Source organism: Mobula birostris, chromosome 3, assembly GCF_030028105.1.
Source record: "Mobula birostris isolate sMobBir1 chromosome 3, sMobBir1.hap1, whole genome shotgun sequence".
NCBI lineage: Eukaryota > Metazoa > Chordata > Chondrichthyes > Myliobatiformes > Myliobatidae > Mobula > Mobula birostris.
Window position 1 is genome coordinate 40,698,501 of NC_092372.1, and position 20,708 is coordinate 40,719,208.

General features: G+C 41.7%; 1 protein-coding gene across 3 annotated transcripts in view; it reads left to right on the forward strand.

The window, feature by feature from the left end:
* Window positions 1-20,708, forward strand: part of LOC140194983 (integrin alpha-2-like) — a 177,920-nt gene that overhangs the window by 84,689 nt on the left and 72,523 nt on the right. For all 3 annotated transcript variants that reach the window (XM_072252498.1, XM_072252497.1, XM_072252496.1), the window contains exons 3-4: window positions 11,362-11,471; window positions 15,444-15,535. In XM_072252498.1, the coding sequence (XP_072108599.1) occupies window positions 11,362-11,471; window positions 15,444-15,535 (202 nt within the window). The remainder of the gene's footprint in view (window positions 1-11,361; window positions 11,472-15,443; window positions 15,536-20,708) is intronic.

The window sequence follows — 20,708 nt, forward strand, 5'->3', positions numbered from 1 at the left end:
CCATGTGAAAATATCTCTGGAAGTCCTCAAACAGCATGTTTCCATTCTGCCACACTTGAAGCGACACACACATCATTTTCTGCTTTGCAGCAAAAATCAGTCATTAGTAAAATGCAGAAAATCTCAATATAAGGTTCATTTATGAATAATAATACAACCTTCATCCAAAACAAAGTCAACAATTCTAATTACATTTGTAAATCAGATCATTTTTTGTTTTTGTAGCAATTTGCATTTGAGGCCCCCAGTGAACTAAGTAGCACATTTAGCACCATAAATCCAAGCCAGTAAAAAGTCAACATGGATGTATGACAATTCCATTAATGTTTTGAGGTTGTAATGTAACTAGCAGAATGGATAAGGCAAAAAGAAAACAGATGTGGTAAACTTTGAATTTCAGAAGACCTCCTTTAAATTGCAGATGAAACCATCCTCCCTCCCAGGGACTCTGTGTACACTTTTCATTGCCTCAGTTCGGTATAATCAAAGACTCTATCCACCTTGGATGTTCTTTCTTCTCCCCCTCTCATGGGACAGAAGATACTGAGGTCAGAGAACACATACCAGCAGGCTCACAGGTTGCTTCTATCACACTGTTGACAAACTCTTGAATGGCCCTCTTGTACAATGACATTGTCTCTTGACCTCATATTCTACTTCATTATGATCCTGCACTTTATTAATTACCAAGCAACACACACAAAAATGCAGGAGGAACCCAGCAGGCCAGGCAACATCTATGGAAAAGAGTAAACAATTGATATTTTGGGCCAAGAACCTTCATCAGGACTGGAAAGGAAGAAGACAAATCAGAGAAAGAAGGTTGGGGCGGGGGGAGGAGAGGAAGAAGTAGAAGGTGTCAGGTGATGGGAGAAACTGGGAGGGGTGGAGGTGAATAGAGAGCTGAGAAGTTGATTGGTGAAGGAGATGAGGGCTGGAGGAGGACGATTCTAATAAAAGAGGATAAAAGACCATGGAAGAAAGGAAAGGGAAAGAAACACATGAGGGAGATAATGGACAGGTTAGGAGATAAGGTGAGAGAGGGAAACACGAATGGAGAACGGTGAAAGTGGCTGGGTGGGGGGCAATAACCAGAATTTTGAGAAATCAATGTTCATGCCAATAGGTTAGACGCTACCCAGACCGAATATAAAATGTTGCATCTCCAACCTGAGCGTGGCCTCATTGCAGCAGTAGAGGAGACCATAGACTGACATATTGGAATGGGAAGTGCAATTAAAATGAGCAGCTACCGGGAAATCCCATATTTTCTGGCAGACAGAGAGTAGGTGCTCGGTGAAGCAGTATCCCAATCTACATTGGGTCTCACCAATATACAAGATGCCATACTGGGAGGACTAGACACCATAGGTGACCCTAACAGACTCACAGGTGAAGTGTCGTCTCACCTGGAAGGACTGTTTGCTGCCCTGAATGGTAGTGAGGGAGGAGGTGTAGAGGCAGGTGTGGCACATTCTGTTTGCAAGGATAAATATCAGGAGCAGGAGGGAGATCAGTGGAGAGGGACGAGTGGACAAAAGAGTCACATAAGGAGCGATCTCTGCAGAAAATGGAAATTTGGGGGCAGGGAGGAAAAGAAGTGCTTGGTGGCAGGATCCTGTTGGAGATGGCAGAGGTTATGAAGAATTATGTGCTGGATGCAGAGGCTGGTGGGTTGGTAGGTGAGTACAAGAGGAACCCTATCTCTAGTGTAGTAGCAGGAGGATGGGGTGAAGACAGTTGTGCACAAAGTGGAAGATGTGAAGGTGAGGGCAGCATTGATGGTGGAGGAAAGGAAGCCCCTTTCTTTGAAGCAGGACATCTTGTTAGTTCTGTAATGAAAAGCATCATCCTAAAGCAGATATGGCAGAGACAGGAAGTGAGAAAAGGGGATGGCATTTTTACAAGTGACAGTGTGAGAAGAGGTGCGAGTAGATGTGGGAATTAGTGGGTTTATGAAGGATATCAGTAGATGGGCTGTCTCCAGAAATGGAGACAGAGTTTGAGAAAGGAGAGAGAGGTATCAGCAATGGACCAATTAAATTTGAGGGCAGGAAGCAAAGTTGATGAAATTGGTGAGCACAGCATGGGTGCAGGAAGCAGCACCAATGCAGATGATGTTGGAGCACAAAAAGAGTTGGGGAACAATACTGGTGTAGGCTTGAAACATGGACTATTCCACGTAGCTGACAAAACAGCAGGCCTGGCAGAAGCCCATGTGAGTTCTCACCGTCACACTTTTGGTTTGGAAGAAGTGGGAGGAGCCAAAGAAGAAATTATTGAGAGCAAGGACCAGTTCTGCCAGATGGCGAAGAGTTGTGGAAGGGAACCGGTTACGTCTGCTGACCGGAAAGAAACAGAGGTTCAAGGCTGTCCTGATGGGGGATAGAGGTTTATAGGGACTAGACCTCCATAGCGAAAATGAGACAATCAGGGCCAGGGAATGTGAAGTCATTGAAAAGATTAAGAGCATGTGAAAGTGTCATGGATGAAGGTAGGAAGGGGCTAAACCAGGGGAGATAAAACAGAGCCGAGGTATGAAGATGCAAGTTCAGTGGGGAGGAACAAGCAGAAATAATCGATCTACCTGGACAGGCAGGTTGATGGATATTGGGTAGGAGGCAGAAACAGTAGATGCAGGGTGAGGGGACTACGAGGTTGGTGACAGTGGATGGGAGATCCCCAGGGTTGATAAGGTCAGTGATGGTGTGGGAGACAATGGCCTGGTGCTCCTTTATGGGGTAAGTAAGAGGAGGTGTCTGAGAGTTGTCGCTTGGCCTCAGCAAGGTAGAGGTCAGGCTACAAGACTACTACAGCACCCTGCTTCACTTGCACTTTTTTTTGCAGCTTTATCCTTTATTATTTTAACTTCTTCTACCTTAATTCTCGATGTAATGATTTAAACTGTATGAACAATATGCAATACAAGCTTTTCCCTTTATCTTGGTACATGTGACATAATTAACTAATACCAATACCTAAGTTAGAGAATGCAGTAATAGGGTTTGCATACACGCCTGGATTGAGGAGCGATTAATGGCAAAGAACAGAAAAGGAATAAACAATTAGAAGGCTGCAACTTGATGGGTTCCATAGCTGTTTCTAATTTATATCAGTTGTCCACTATGATAGATAAAAGAAATGTATTATTTAAGGAAGGCAATTGCAATGTTAGGATACATTTTGAGAGGACTAGAATATAAGAGCAAGGATGTGATGCTGAGGCTTTTCAGAGCATTGGTCAGACCGCATTTGGAGTGTTGTGTGCAGTTTTGGACCCCTTGTCTTAGAAAACCTGGGTGGTGGGATAGAGATGCATTTCTACTAAAAGAGGTGTAAGGTGCTCTTCCTCTTGGCAACTCTACAGATCACCCTTGGGCAAGGTGAAGCACCTGCTTAGCCATCAGATCATGGTTATGTGAAGCCATGGGACCAGATGGTGGATGGTCTTATGAGCAGCTGGTGCATATGACAAGTCTTCGTTATGCGACCACTGACGCCAGACAGAAAATCTCTGAAGAGTATTGGTAAGGACTGGGGTCACCCATCTTGTAAAGACTCTGCCCAGAGAAAGGCAATGGCAAACCACTTGTGTAGAAAAACTTGTCAAGAACAATCATAGTCATAGACCATGATCACCTACATCATACGACAGGGCTCATAATGATTTACGGTGATCAAAGAAATGATGTGCTGGCATCAGAGAGAAGGTCCAGAAGATCATGAGACTGATCCCTGGAATGAAAGGATTAACATATCAGGAGCATTTGAAAGTTCTGGGCCTGTACTCGCTGGACGTTAGAAGAATGAGCAGAGGGGATCTCATCAAACCCATCAAATATTGAAAGGCCTAGATAGAAAGCATGTTTCCTATTGTGGGGGAGTTTAGGACCAGAGGATACAGCTTCAAAATAGAGGGATGTTTCTGTAAAACTTATGAGGAGGAATTTCTTTAGCCAAAGAGTGGTGAATCTGTGGAATTCATTGCCATGGGTGGCTGTAGAGGCTAAGTTGTTGCGTATAAATAAAGCAGAGAGTAATAGGTTCTTGATTAGTTAGGGCATCAAAGGTTATGAGGAGAAAGGATGAGAAATGGGGTTGAGAGGGATAATAAATTAGCCATGATGGAATGCAGAGCAGACTCCATGGGCTGAATGGCCTAATCCTGCTCCTATGTCTTTTGGTTTTACTACTTAAATGCTGAGATAATGAAAAGTTTGGTGTTTGAAAGGACCTAGTCATCCTTGCACATGAATTGTTGAAAGTTAGCATGTAGACATAGGAAGTAATTAGAAAGGCAACGAGTTCAGATACTTGTTGAAGAATTTCATACAGAAGTAAAGGTATCTTCTAGCAATTATATGGAATACTGATGAGACTATTCCTGCAGTGTTATATTCTGGTCTTTTCCATTCCCAACCAAAGTACGTACTTGAAGTAGAGGGAGTGAAGCAAAGGTTCACCAGATTCTGGAATGAGAGTATTGTCTGATGAGGAACAGGTCCAGTATTCTCTGGGGTTAGAACAATCTGAGACGATCTCTTTGGAAAAAAAATTTGGAGATAAGTTAAAATATCTTTACCAACAGAGTAGAAAATCTTTGGAATCCTTGGCACAAGGGGGCTTTGGAGGCTCAGTTGAAAGTTGGAAATTGCCAGTTTTTTGGATATTAAGTGAAACAATATGGAGCTGGTGCAAAACAACAGATGTCAATGTCATATAAGTCAGTGATGATAAATTTGATTCTGACTCTGAAATTAGTCTGAAAGATTTGTTTGTGATCTTGTATGACGTACCACATGTAAGGGACCTAGTTATCCAATTTCTATTTCTTACTTTCTAATGAACAAAGATAAATTTCTGTTAATATCATTAGCATTTTGAGATGCATTATTGCAGGAATGAATCCAGATCTACATTGTTACTGGATCACTTGCTTGCTGGTGGAGTAATATAGAAATCATCAATTGAAGCTCATAGGACATAGAATAGTACAGCATAGTACAGGCCGTTCGGCCCACAATGTTGTGCTGAACCTCAAACCCTGCCTCCCATATAAGCCCCCACCTTAAATTCCTCCATATACCTGTCTAGTAGTCTTTTAAACTTCACTAGTGTACCTGCCTCCACCACTGACTCAGGCAGTGCATTCCACGCACCAACCACTCTCTGAGTAAAAAAACCTTCCTCTAATATCCCTCTTCAACTTCCCACCCCTTACCTTAAAGCCATGTCCTCTTGTATTGAGCAGTGGTGCCCTGGGGAAGAGGCGCTGGCTATCCACTCTATCTATTCCTCTTATTATCTTGTACGCCTCTATCACATCTCCTCTCATCCTCCTTCTCTCCAAAGAGTGAAGCCCTAGCTCCCTTAATCTCTGATCATAATGCATACTCCCTAAACCAGACAGCATCGTGGTAAATCTACTGTGTACCCTTTCCAATGCTTCCACATTCTTCCTATAGTGAGGCGACCAGAACTGGACACAGTACTCCAAGTGTGGCCTAACCAGAGTTTTATAGAGCTGCATCATTACATCGCGACTCTTAAACTCTGTCCCTCGACTTATGAAAGCTAACACCCCATAAGCTTTCTTAACTACCCTATCTACCTGTGAGGCAACTTTCAGGGATCTGTGGACATGTACATCCAGATCCCTCTGCTCCTCCACACTACCAAGTATCCTGCCATTTACTTCGTCCTCTGCCTTGGAGTTTGTCCTTCCAAAGTATACCACCTCACACTTCTCCAGGTTGAACTCCATCTGCCACTTCTCAGCCCACTTCTGCATCCTATCAATGTCTCTCTGCAATCTTTGACAATTCTCTACACTATCCACAACACCACCAACCTTTGTGTTGTCTGCAAACTTGCCAACCCACCCTTTTACCCCCACATCCAGGTCGTTAATAAAAATCACGAAAAATAGAGGTCCCAGAACAGATCCTTGTGGGACACCACTAGTCACAATCCTCCAATCTGAATGTACTCCTTCCACCACCACCCTCTGCCTTCTGCGGGCAAGCCAATTCTGAATCCACCTGGTCAAACTTCCCTGGATCCCATGCCTTCTGACTTTCTGAATAAGCCTACCATGTGGAACCTTGTCAAATGCCTTACTAAAATCCATATAGATCACATTCACTGCACTACCCTCATCTATATGCCTGGTCACCTCCTCAAAGAACTCTATCAGGATTGTTAGACACGATCTGCCCTTCACAAAGCCATGCTGACTGTCCCTGATCAGACCATGATTCTCTAAATGCCCAGAGATCCTATCTCTAAGAATCTTTTCCAACAGCTTTCCCACCACAGGCGTAAGGCTCACTGGTCTATAATTACCTGGACTATCCCTACTACCTTTTTTGAACAAGGGGACAACATTCGCCTCCCTCCAATCCTCCGGTACCATTCCCGTGGACAACGGGGACATAGCCTTTATTCCGAAAATTTGAACCATCATCTTATGCAGTCTCTCAGGATCTATGGGTTCTGAAATGACTGAAGCCAAAGTGGAACCTGTAAAATCTGTCATTACTACAGACTGCTGTGGAGGCCAAGTCATTGGGTATATTTAAAATGAAGATTGGTAAGTTCTTGATTTGTCAAGGCATCAAAGGTTATGGGAAGAAGGCAGGATAATGAGGTTGAGAGGGATGATGGTTTAACCATAATGTAATGGTAGAGCAGACTTGATGGGCCAAATAGCCCAATTCTTCTCCGATGCCTTATGGTCTAAATAACGTAGCCAGTGTTGTCTAGTTTGATGCAAGTCAATTAACACAATCCCATTCTTTTACAAAGCATCTCTTGAGGAATCAGCTCTCTCCTGTGGGCCAGCAGTCTGTGCTCTATAGACTATGCCGTTTGTTTGCAAAGCTGTTCTTTTAACTTCAGACTGATTACTGCTTGCAATTAAGATCTGATGACTTGTTCTTGTTTACAATAGGAAGCTGAACAAAAAGGCTTTGGTTGGAAGTTTAACTTACTCAAAAACAATTCTTTGAAGTTTCAGCTACTGTGTTAGAAAGTTGAGCTTGGCAAAAAAGAACCCTGGCCTTGGAGAGTGAATATCCATCGCAAGTCTAGAGGCCCGGACTGGTGTTAGAGGCCTGCTGGTGCCTCTGTGCAGACATCCCACCTCTCCCAGAAGCTCTGGGAGTCTCCCACATATTAATAGCAGCTCCCTGATGCCCGCAAGTTATATACAATATCCCGGAAATGAGAGGGAGAGGGAGCGCGGGAGCAGGAGCGAGCATCCTGATTGGTCTCTCTTTGTGCTAAGTAGACCTATCAGTTTTCTCTGTGGGCAGGCTTTACAGTTGACCTCTGTCTCTCCATCAGTTCAATTTCGTGTCCTGCATCACCATGGCAAAGTGTTTCAAGAAAAGAAAGTATAAAACGCACTTCACCCCAGGCTACACTAAGGTGTACCCCTGCCTAATAGGGGTGAAAAATAATGACAGTGTTGCTCGCTGCACTGTTTGCAACAGTGACTTTTCTATTGCCCATGGTGGGTTAGGACTGTAAAAGACATGTTGAGGTGAGTTTAACATGTGTCATTCGTTCATTAGTGTAGCTAACATTATTTAAACTAGCTGGCTAGCTGCTAAGGAGCTACTCTACTTATATCCTACGTGATGAGGCTAAACTCCCTGTAGACGTGCTTAAAGTTGTAATAGAATTAAAAAACGACTCCATGATAATATACAAGTACATGCTGTATTTTAATGTCACATTTTCTGCATATACCCAGTTTACAGATTACAGATTAGACAAAATCACTAAACAAAGTATTACATAAAACAATATAATAAGGATACACCTTACGCTTTTATTTCTTTTAGGGACCACAACATATTAGGGAGGCTAATCGCAGGGAAGCCTGCTTAAGTATTTCACAGTTCTTTTCAGCAGAGCCACATCACAGTACAAGGAAAGCTTGCAAAGGAAATAGAAAAGCTATTTGCATTGGTATTGAGATTGCCAACAAAATATTCAACAAGGAATATATATGCAAATAGTTTCAATATGTGTCAAATAAATTGTTGTGTTCTTTCATAATCAAATGTCCCGTATGCATGCGCTCTTGGAGGTCAACCGGGGGGGGGGGGGGCAGGGGGTGGGGGTGTGCTGTCTCCCTGAAATGAGTTTTTGCAGGGTGGGATGTCTGCTCTGTGTGTGAAGGGGTGAGTAGGTGGGAGACTGAGAAAGGGCCTTGATTTGCTGTTATCTTGTTTTGTTGTTGTTGCTTGTGTTGTACTGCTGAACATTGTGGGCATGCTATGTTGGCGCTGGAATGTGTAGCAAAACTTGCGGGCTGTCCCCAGCACATCCTTGGGTATGCTGGAATGCAAAGAACACATTTCACTGTATGTCTCGATGTACATGTGATAAATCTGGATCTAGAGATAATCTTCCATCTCCCAAGCTGATGGTCTACTGCTGCCCTGTAGACCATGGGCTTTATGCCAGGCCAGGTTTCATGTCTTGCCTGTCAACCAATTTTTTAAAATCAGACTACCAAATGTTGTGCAGTTAGAAAGAGAGTTTCACAATAGTTGTCTGCCTTACTGAGTGTTGGAAGGAATTCATGTTTCGCAATGTCCTGTCAAGGATAATTACTTTTAAGGATATGTTGTGAGAGGACCTTTGTTTTTGCAGAAACTAATTGTTTGTAGAGTTAATGAATCAACAATGATTCAAAACTTGAGCATACACAAGCAGTGACTGCAAGTGAAATTGAAGTTGCAATAGGTCTCGAGTGTTACACTGCAACTTAGAAACAGAACAACAACAACCCATAATCTTTAGTATTTGTCCATAACTAATTTACATAAAATAGTGGTTATCTGTTCAGTTGTGGTTAATACAGTTAATGCAGATCAACTGATCTTAAGTGACCTATCATTCTTTGAAACCGCCATGGCAAAGACTAGTGATACTTGTAACTGCCTCTGTAACCCTACCCCGCTTTATCCCACCTCCACTGAATCTGTCATCATGGGCATTGTCATTTCAAAGTAAATTTATTATCAAAGCACCTGAGGATCATTCTCTTGTGTGCATTCACAGTAAAAACAAACGTTTGTAGAAAGAAACACAATAGAATCAATGACAAATGGCACACTACAGATACAGACAAACAACCAATGTTCAGAAGACAACAAACTTCAAATACAAAAAGAAAAATGTTTTAAATGTAATAATAATAAATAAGCAATACAATATCAAGAACACATGTTGTGGAGGCCTTAAAAGTAAGTCCATATGTTGTGGAATCAGTTCAGTGTGGGGTGAATAAAGTAATCTTCTCTGGTTTAGTCTACTGTCTGCACTGACAATCAAGCATCCATTTACACTCATCCCATTTTGTTCTCCCCTCATCCCTAACAACTTCATAGAACACAGAAATCTATAGCACATTACAGGCCCCTTGGCCCACCATATCGTGCCAACCATGTAACCTACTCTTGAATCTGCTTAGAATTTCCCTAGCGCATAGCCCTCTATTTTTCTAAGCTCCATGTACCTATCTAAGGGTGTCTTAAAAGACTCTATTGTATCCACCTTCACCATCGTCACCAACGGTGCCTTCCAGGCACCCACCACTCTCTATGTGAAAACTTACCCTTGGCATCCCCTCTGTACCTAATTCCAAGCACCTTAAAACTATGCCCCCCATGTTAGCCATATCAGCCCTGGGGAAAAAAAGCCTCTGGCTATCCACACGAATAATGCCTCTCATCATCTTGTACACCTCTATCAGGTCACCTCTCATCGCTCCAAACTTCCTCCCATTTTCCACCAACCACTAACACTTGAAGCCACAATTTATGGGGCCTACCCAGCTTAACATGCTGCATGCCCGTTTAAGGGAGGGAAGTAGAGCATCCAGGGAATACTCGCACAGTTATAGAGAGAGCATGCACATTCATATACACCCAGTGGCCTCTTTATTAGGCACACCTGTACGTCTGCTTGTTAATGCAAATAACATGAGCCAATCCTATGGCAGCAACTCAATGCATTGAAGCATGCAGACATGGTCTAGAGGTCCAGTTGTTCAGAATGGGGAAGGAATGTGATCTAGCTGATGTGACCGTGGATTGATTGTTGATGTCAAATTTTGTCCAGGGTAATTATCAACCTGAACTAATCTTGGCTAATTCACTGTTAGAAGCAATTTGTATATGAGATTGAGCAATGAAAGATATAATTTCTCAAGATATTTTTCCATTATTTTTCAACTGCAGCTGATGATGAAGTATTTAAATATACTGCTTCTAAAACTCCACTGCAGTTTCCTCTATTGCATCTCCACAAGAGTGAGATAATGGAGCACCTATCACCTAACGCCTCCTAATACCTCTGCCATGATTATTCTAAACACTGGTGCTCCACAAGGTTCTGTCCTCACTCTCCTAATTTACTCCCTGTACACTCGAGACTGAATGCCCAGATTCTGCTCAAACTCCATCCATTTCACTGCTGTAGTGGATCATATCTCAAATAGCAATGAGTTTGGAGTGCAGGAAGGAGATAGAGAAATTTGTAACATGGTGTCATGGCAACCTTTCCCTCAACATAAGCAGAATAAAGCTGTCTTTCTTGTGGCCACAGGAAACTGTGGAGGGTTGTGGGCAAAGTTCAGCACATCATGAAACCATCTTCCCTTCTATGGACTCTGTCTATTATTCCAGTGTTTCAATAAAGCTGCCAAGACAATCAAAAATCCACCTTGGACATTCTCTCTTCTCCCCTCTTCCATTAAGCAGGAGAAACAGGAGTCTGAAAAGCCGGGCTTAAGGACAGCTTCTACCTTGTTCTTGTAACACTATTAAATAATTCCTTGGAACAATTAGATGCACTCTTGACCTCACAATCTTCATTATTATAATTTTGCACCTTATTATTTACCTGCAATGCACTTTCCCTGTAGCTCTTGTACTTTATTCTGCATTGTTTTACCTTAATGCACCATGTAATAATTTGAGCTGTATCGATAGTGTGCAAGACAAACGTTTCATTTTATCTTGGTATATGTGACAATAATAAATCTATACCAATTCCAATGCAGATTTGTGGTAAGATTATTACTTTATTTTTTTAACACACTGACTTACTTAAAATAATGTATATCTTCGATATGAATGAAGTATTGCCATTTTGATGAAGTATGATGACACTGTCAACATCATTCAAAACATTTTCCACCATAGATCAAAGCTCAGGCAAGATGGATTAAAATTTTTAAAAAGTGAGCTAAATCCTGCTGACATTGTTTTAGGTGAAACACTATCATGTGGTGCAACATTTTCCGAATAATAAATTTTGAATTTCCATTAAACACTACAGGTTGCTAGTAGGAGCCCCATGGAATGGATTTCCAGAGAATCGCATGGGAGATGTCTACAAATGTCCAGTTGGTGGCAACAGTGCAAGTTGTGAGCAACTTAACTTGGGAGGTATGCTTGATGACATAAAAGGCACTTATCTGGTGACCTATCTAAGTAACTGGACCTGTTCTTTCTCCTCACAGCCTGGTTCATTTAATGATGTCTGTTCCTTGTCATTTGTTGCCTCCTCCGATTTCTTAGACCTGCACCCAACCTTGCATGTTATACTGGCACACATGTAGGCTGTACTTTCCACTTGTGTAAAAAATCAGTTGAATATATCTTCTGAAGCCCATACTCCTACTGGGGCATAGGCCGCCAATGGCAGCTTCCCTCTGTCCTGGGCCAATCTTTCGAGTTTTCCCAGGTGTAGCCCATCTTCTTGGTATATCTTTCCTCTCCCAAAAGTGAGGTCTTTGGAGCTTCTGTTGGCCTTTCTGTAGCTCTGTTTTTTCATGGGACAGGGTTGCTAGCCCCATGCCCAACCCTCCTTTTGCAGCCGTGGTTGGAATTGTCCATATTGGAGTTAATATAACACCTGACAACAATTTTGACTCTGTTCTTTGAACATTCCTGAGCATTAGAGTAGAAACAGAAATTGCCGGAAGCAGTCAGCGGGTCAGGCAGCATCAATGAAAAGAGAAACAGAGTTAACATTTCAGATCTGAGACCCTACGTCAGAAGGAAAAAAGAGAAGATAAATTAGCTTCCAGGAGCAGAGAAGGAAGGGGTAAGAGGGGAGAATGAAGGGATACCTCTGAAAGGATGAATCTAAAAGAGACGATGTCTCAGATGGAATGAAATTGTACTACTTTGTGATATGTGTTGCTAATAGCAGGGATATGGTACATACCAGGTAGCCAAAGTTATGCTAATGGAGACAGATAAACTGAGACAAGACGATTGATGGGTGACTAGGAGAAATGGACCATTCTAAAATAGAGAGAGAGGAGGAGGCTATTTCCTAACATTGAAGTCTTTGATATGGAATCCGGAGCCCCTGGACACAGGGACTGTCTGTTAGGCCAAGGAATTCAGCAATCTCCTAAAGTTCCTGAGGTTATTTTCTGGTGGCATGGACACTTGGAAGCAGCCAGTGAATGTGAACTTATGTATAATGATCAGAAAGTCTCTTACCTGTTGGAGTGATTACTTCCACTTCCCTTGCCTTCAAATTTTATAAAGGTTAAATATTGTCCCTAAGTAAACATCAGGTGGTCAATTATATATACTTCAGTCTTCGGTTTTATCCCTATGGCATGGAAGAATTTAGCCTCATTGAGAGATATTAGGAAGATAAAGTTACCCACTGTGCTTCAGTGGATTGCCATGACATTTATAATTTCTTTCCTAGAGAGTAATTTGACTGGGAAGGCAGTGTTTGGCCAATGACATTGATACATCTCCATTGATTGTAATTGGAAGATATTCACAATATTTTGTTGTTATTCTTCCTTGTCTAATCCAGCAACTCTTGTAATTATTCATTACATTTGATAATATCCCATGTTTCCAAGGGAGAAGTATAAGAACACACTTAAGAGGGAAATCAGGAGGATCAAAAGAGGATATAAGATGGATCTAGCAGGTAATCTATTAAGTAAAGTTCCAAGAGGGTCTATGACTGTACTAAGAGTAAAGGGGTGACTAGGGAGAGAGTAGGTATTCTTTATCTATTTCTTGAGACTCAGGAGATGGGATGGATCCTCGGTATATACCAAGGAGGATTTATTTTGAATAAGTCCAAAACGATAGACCAGTCTGTAAGATTAGGTGTCATGGAATCCAGGAAAGCTAATTACATTTGTAGATACACTCAAAATTGGCTCGGAGGTAGGAAGTAGAAGGTGCAGTTGGAGGTTGTTTCTCTCAATGAAGGCCAGTGACTAGTAGTGTGCAGCGGGGGTTGGTGTTGGGACCGTTGCTGTTCATTATTTATAGAGATGATATGGATGCAAATGTACAAGGTTTGCAGGTGACATAGGATTAGAAGGTGTTATTGATAGTGAAGAAACTTATTGGAGAATTTAGGGGGATCTTGATCCATTAGGGAAATGGGTCAAGGTGTCACAAGTAGATTTCAATACAGTTAAGTGTGAAGAGAAGCATTTTAGAAAGTCAAACCAGTATACGGCTTATACTGTAAATGAGAGGGCAAGAGGGAGTGTAGTGGAACAAACGGATATGGCCCACACTCAGAGAGTTGGGAATAGTTGGGTGGGCACCATGGTTGCCATGGACTTATTGAACTGACGAGCCTGTATCCATTTTGTAAGGTCTATGATTCTATAACTTTATGTTGGATCTGAGTTGAATTCCAATTTCGATGCCATAACCATTGACTACAAAACTCTACAAATTATAAATTAATTGGCTCCTTATAATGACAGCAGAGATTTGAGGACAGAAAAGGTAACTTAATTGGGCTACATCAATACAGACCAAGAAAGCCTAGTTAGCTCTTCAACGAGCAAAGCCTTCACCAGACATCCCACCTCTCCCAGAAGTTCCGGGAGTCTCCCGCATATGAATAGTGGCTCCCTGATGCCCGCAAATTATATACAATATCACGGAAATCAATCTTTTTGAGAGCGAGCGAGAGAAAGCAAGAGAGAACGCAAGAGCGACTACGAGAGAGAGAGCGAGAGCAAGCGAGAGAGAGCGCAAGAGCAAGCAAGCGAGTGAGAGAGAGCATGAGCGCGAGAGAGCGAGAGTAAGTAAGCAAGCAAGCGAGAGCAGGCGAACGAGAGAGAAAGCAAGAGAGAGAGAGAGAGCGCGAGAGAGAAAGCAAGCGAGAGCGCGCCATGGCAGAGTGTTCCAAAAAAAATATAAAATGTACGCCACCCCAGACTACACTAAAGTGTACCCCTGCCTAATAGGGGTCAAAATAATGACAGTGTTTCTCGCTGCACTGTTTGCAACAGTGACTTTTCTATTGCCCATGGTGGGTTAAGACTGTAAAATACATGTTGAGGTGAGTTTAACAGGTGTCATTTGTTCATTAGCATAGCTAATGTTATTTAAACTAGCTGGCTGGCTGCTAAGGAGCTACTCTATTGCAGACATCCCACCTCTCCCGGGAGTCTCCCGCAAATTGATGGTGCTACCTCCCTGAAATGAGTTTTTGCAGGGTGGGATGTCTGCTTCACGATTATTAGTATTAGCGTTTTATAGCTTAGCAGTTATTGCATTGAAGCCGTGGCATACGATGGATGAATGTAAACCAGTAAATTTTGAGTGTTTGTGGCCAGATTGGGTAAAATAACAATGAAAGTCACTTCATAGTCAAACAAACTGGCCCTTTCACTGATACGTTCAAGAAAGAGAGCCAGTAATTCTACCAACTTGACATTTGTGTGACTGTTGTCTCATACTTTGTAGTGAGATTACTCCTCTTGAGATTCAGTAAGTTTTATTTTCATCTTATTTAAATACAACAGATGAATAAAATTGAACACCATTGTACTGGTATGAAATGTTGTCATGGGAGATTCTAACTAGGGTAGTTCGCTTGCTTGGATTGTATAAGTAGAAGATTCTGTGCTCTGACAACCCATAAAAATTTACTTTCAAATACATCAGATTTACTTCCTAATTTCAGTCTTCTGGTTTTAAACAATTTCTGATGCTCTCTCCACATTCTAGAGACCTAGTGTTCCCCCCAAAAAAACCTCCAGTTCCAGCATCCTGATTCCAAAGTTTCATTTTTCATCCATTCCCTTCTTCCCTTCCAGACTTTCTTGCCCTTCTTTTCTTTCCCCTGAATAAAGAATGAACATCGGGACTTTTTTATAAACTCCTCCGTTTTAAAGTAGTCAAGATGCTAAGGGTTTATTGTTCCACATCTTTTTGATAATGCTATTTAATTGTTAAATTGATTGTCTGTTATCTGCCAAGTGGCATTACACTCACTAAAAATGTATCGTTGTTGACCGGCATATTGAACTTTCCCTGTATTACTGACAACTACAAAGTGCAACTTGAACTGTGCAGATTTATTATCCACTATATCATTTCGGTTGTTTTCTGCTGATCTTTCAGATAAAATGAATTTTCCAAATGTGACAGAGATCAAACAGAACATGAGTGCTGGTGCCACACTTGTCAGGAATGATGAAACGGGTGGATTTTTGGTAATTATAGATTTTCAAACTCAAGATCTATGAAGTAGGCTAATTTTATAACATTTCTGAAGACTGAATGATACTGAACTTTAGTAACAAATGAAAACTGCAGTGCCCATAAAAAGTATTCATTCCCCCTTGGAAGTTTTCATATTTTATTGTTTTACAACATTGAATCACAGTGGATTTAATTTGTTTTTTTTATATCAGTATCAACAAAAAAGGACTCTTTCATGTCAAAGTGAAAACAGGTCTCTACAAGTGATCTAAATTAATTACAAATATAAAACACAAAATAATTGATTGCACAGGTATTCACCCCCTTTAATATGACACACCAAATCATCACTGGTGCAGCCAATTGGTTTTAGAAGTCACATAATTAGTTAAATGGAGATCACCTGTATGCAGTCCAGGTGTTTTAATTGATTGTGGTAAAAGTACACCTGTATCTGGAAGGTCCAACTGCTGGTGAGTCAGTATCCTGGCAAAAACTACATCATGAAGACAAAAGAACACTCCAAGCAACTCTGTGAAAAGGTTATTGAAAAGCACGTCAGGAGATGGATACAAGAAAAATTCCAAGTCACTGTATATCTCTTGTAGTACAGTTAAGTCAGTCATCAAGAAATGGAAAAGATATGGCACTGCTGTAAATTTGCCTTAAGCAGGCTGTTGTCAAAAACTGAGTGACAGTGCAAGAAGGAGGGAGGTGAGGGAGGCCACCAAGAGACCTATAATAACTCTGGAGGAGTTACAAGCTGCAGTGGCTGAGATGGGAGAGACTGCACGTACAACAACTGTTCCCCAACTACTTCACCAGTCACTGCTTTATGAGAGAGTGGCAAAGAGGAAGCCACTGTTGGAAAAATAACTCACATGACTTCTTAGCTAGAGTTTGCCAGAAGGCATGTGGGAAGCTCTGAAGTCAGCTGGAAGAAGGTTCTATGGTCTGATGAAACCAAAATTGAGCTTTTTGGCCATTAGACTAAATGCTGTGTTACACTGTACATTCTCAAAAACACACTATCCCTACCGTGAAGCGTGGTGGTGGCTGCATCGTGCTGTGGTGCTGCTTCACTGCAGCAGGCCCTGGACAGCTTGTGAAGATAGAGGGTAAAATGAATGCAGCAAATATGGGGAAATCCTAGAGGAAAACCTGATGCTGTCTACAAGAGAACTATGACTTGGAAGGAGATTTGTTTTCCAGCAAGACAATGACCAGAGGCATGGATCTAAAGCTACACTGGAATGGCTAAAAAACCAACAAAGTTAATGTCCTGGAGCGGCCAAGTCAGAGTCCAGACCTCAATCCAATTGAGAATTTGTGACTGGACTTCAAAAGGGCTGTTCACTCACGATCCCCATGCAATCAGACAGAGCTTAAGCAGTTTTATAAAGAAGAATGGGGATAAATTGCAGTGTTCAGATGTGCAAAGCTGATGGAGACCTATCCACACAGACTCAAGGCTGTAATTGCTGCCAAAGGCAATCTACTAAATACTGACCAGAAGGAGGTGAGTAATTATGCAATCAATTATCTTGTGTTTTGTAATACATTTAGACCTATTTGTAGAAACATTGTATCATTTCCTAATGCATGCATTACTAAATGACAATAAGAGAGGACTGCGTGTCCTCATAATCTAATCTAATCTTAAAAAAAAGTTTTCATTTAGACACACAAGAGTCTTTTCTGTTGATTAGTGTCAAAAAAGCCAAATTAAATCCGCTGTGATTCAATGTTGCAAAACAATAAAATGTGAAAACTTCCACGGGTGGTGAATACTTTTTATAGGCACTGTAGTTTTTCAGAATTTGACCTAATGAATCACATAAACAAAAATGCTTTTCAATCAGAAGTTTCAACAATATATTCATTTACATGCTATTGAGAATCTCCAAAGAATTGTCTGCAGAGTTAGTCACTCACTAGGAATTGGTTATTGGTTTGTTACTGTCACGTGCTGAAATACAGTGGAAAAGCTTTGTTTTGTGTGCCATCCAGATACTTTGTTCTAAAACACAAATACGTCAAGGTAGTATAAAGAGAAAGCAGTAACAAATGCAGAATATGCAGTTAAAAGTACAGCGAAAATACAGTGCAAATAAGCTGCAAAGACCACAGTAAGATAGACTGAGAGATCAGGAGTTCATATAAGAGTTTTTCATACACCAGGCCAATTCCAGAGACTTGTAACAGTGAGATAGAAGCTGTTGTTGAGACTGGTGTGGTTTTAAGCTTTTATATCTTCTGCCTGATGGAAGAGTGAGAAGAGAGAATGACCTTCTACTCTTTCCCCTCATCGCACCTACCACAGAACACAACAATGCTGCCTTTTACTCTAAACCGAAAGGATTAGCCAAGCTGTTGAACCAAAAGTTGAGGTGCAATTTCAGTTTCCTATGCAAGATCATTTGAAGGAACTTTGCAAATTTGCCACATTTCCTGTTAGCTCTCTTCTAGATTAGAGCATAGTAATTTTGGGATGATTTTCTTTGTGTACTGTGAGATTGTAAACATGCTCCTCATTGCGCAGAACATACAATATCAATCTTCTTGCGTTCTGGAAAGACATTTAAGAAAAGTGTGATAATATGCCAAGAAGAGTCATGGAAACTGACAGCACAGAAACAGGTCATTTGGCCCATCCATACTGAAAATATTTAAACTGCTACTCCCATCAATCTGCACGTAGACCATTGCCCTCCATACCCCTACCACTCATGTACCTATTCAAACTTCACCTAAATATTGAAATCAAGCTCGCACGCACCACTTGTTAGTCATAGTCATACTTTATTGATCCCGGGGGAAATTGGTTTTTGTTACAGTTGCACCATAAATAATAAATAGTAATAAAATCATAAATAGTTAGATGGTAATATGTAAATTATGCCAGGAAATAAGTCCAGGACCAGCCTATTGGCTCAGGGTGTCTGACCATCCAAGGGAGGAGTTGTAAAGTTTGATGGCCACAGGCAGGAATGACTTCCTATGATGCTCTGTGTTGCATCTCGGTAGAATGAGTCTCCGGCTGAATGTACTCCTGTGTCCAACCAGTGCATTATGTAGTGGATGGGAGACATTGTCCAAGATGGCATGCAACTTGGACAGCATCCTCTTTTCAGACACCACCATCAGAGAGTCCAGTTCCATCCCCATAACATCACTGGCCTTATGAATGAGTTTGTTGATTCTGTTGGTGTCTGCTACCCTCAGCCTGCTGCCCCAGCACACAACAGCAAACATGATAGCACTGGCCACCACAGACTCATAGAACATCCTCAGCATTGTCCGGCAGATGTTAAAGGACCTCAGTCTCCTCAGGAAATAGAGACGGCTCTGACCCTTCTTGTAGACAGCCTCAGTGTTCTTTGACCAATCCAGTTTATTGTCAATTCGTATCCCCAGGTATTTGTAATCCTCCACCATGTCCACACTGACCCCCTGGATGGAAACAGGGGTCACTGGTACCTTAGCTCTCCTCAGGTCTACCACCAGCTCCTTAGTCTTTTTCACATTAAGCTGCAGATAATTCTGCTCACACCATGTGACAAAGTTTCCTACCGTAGCCCTGTACTCAGCCTCATCTCCCTTGCTGATGCATCCAACTATGGCAGAGTCATCCGAAAACTTCTGAAGATGATGAGTCTGTGCAGTAGTTGAAGTCCAAGGTGTAAGTGGTGAAGAGAAAGGGGACAAGACAGGTTGTTCTGGCAGGTTGTTCCACACACTCATGACCTTCTGAGTCAAGAAGTTTTCCCTCATATTCCCCTAATTTTTTCCTCTTTCACCCTTAATCCATGACCTCTGGTTGCAGTCCCATCCAACCTCAGTGGGGGGAAAAAAGCCTGCTTGCATTTACCCTATCTATATCCATCATAATTTTTTATAGCTCTATCAAGTCTGTTCTCAATCTTTTATGTTCTATAGAATACAGTCCTAAACTACTCTATCTTTCCTTGTATTTCAGGTCCTCCAGACCTGGCAGCATTCTTGTGAATTTTCTCTGCACTCTTTCAACCTTATTTACAACTTCCCTGTAGGTAGGCGACCAAAACTGCACACAATACTCCAAATTAGGCTTCACCAACATCTTAAATCTTCACCTTAACATCCCATCTCCTGTACTCAATACTTTGATTTAAGAAGACCAATGTGCTAAAAGCTTTCTTTACAACCATATTTACCTGTGATGCACTTCCAATGAATTGTGGACCTGTATTGCCAGATCCCTCTTCTTTTTTTTTTCTACCACACTCCTCAGCACCCTAAAATTTACTGTTTAAGACCTACCCTGATTGGCCGTTCCGAAGTGCAACATCTTGCACTTGTCTGTATTAACTTCCATCTGCCATTATTCAGCCCATTTTTCCAGCTCATCCAGATCCCTCTACAAGCCATGGTAGCCTTCCTCAGTGTGCACTGCACCTCCAATCTTGTTGACATCTGCAAATTAACTGGATCAGCAAATCACATTATCATCCAGATCATTGATATAGATGAAAAACAGCAACCGACTCAGCACTGAACACTGCAGCATTCCACTAGTCACACTGGCTTCTCCCACAAAGCCAATGTCTCGTCCAATTTACTACCTCATCTTGAATGCCGAGCGATTGAAACTTCTTGACCAACCTTCCATGCAGGGCCTTGTCAGATACCTTGCTGAAGTCCATGTAGACAACATCCACTGCCTTGCCTTTATCCACTTTCCTGGTAACTTCCTCAAAAAACACGAGAAAAGGTTGGTTAGACGTAACCTACCATGATGAAGGCATGTTGACTACCCTTATCAGTCCATGTCTTTCCAAATATTTGTGTATTTAGTCCCTTAGAATATCTTCCAATAAACTTTCCCACAACTGATGTCAGACTTACCAGCCTATAAGTTTCCTGATTTATATTTAGAGCGGAACAACACTGGCTAGCCTCAATCCTCTGGTACCTCTTCTGTCGCTAAGGATGATTTAAATATCTCTGCTAGGGCCCAGGAAGTTTCTGCAATTGCCTCTCACAGCGTCCAAGGAAACGCCTTGTCAGGGGTTTTATCCACCTTAATTTAGCTCAAGGCAGCAAACATCTCCTCTGTAATCTGTATAGGGTCCATGAAGTTGACGCCACTTTGCTTCACTTCTGTAACTCTGCATCTGTCTGCTGATAATAGGAAAGGAAAGG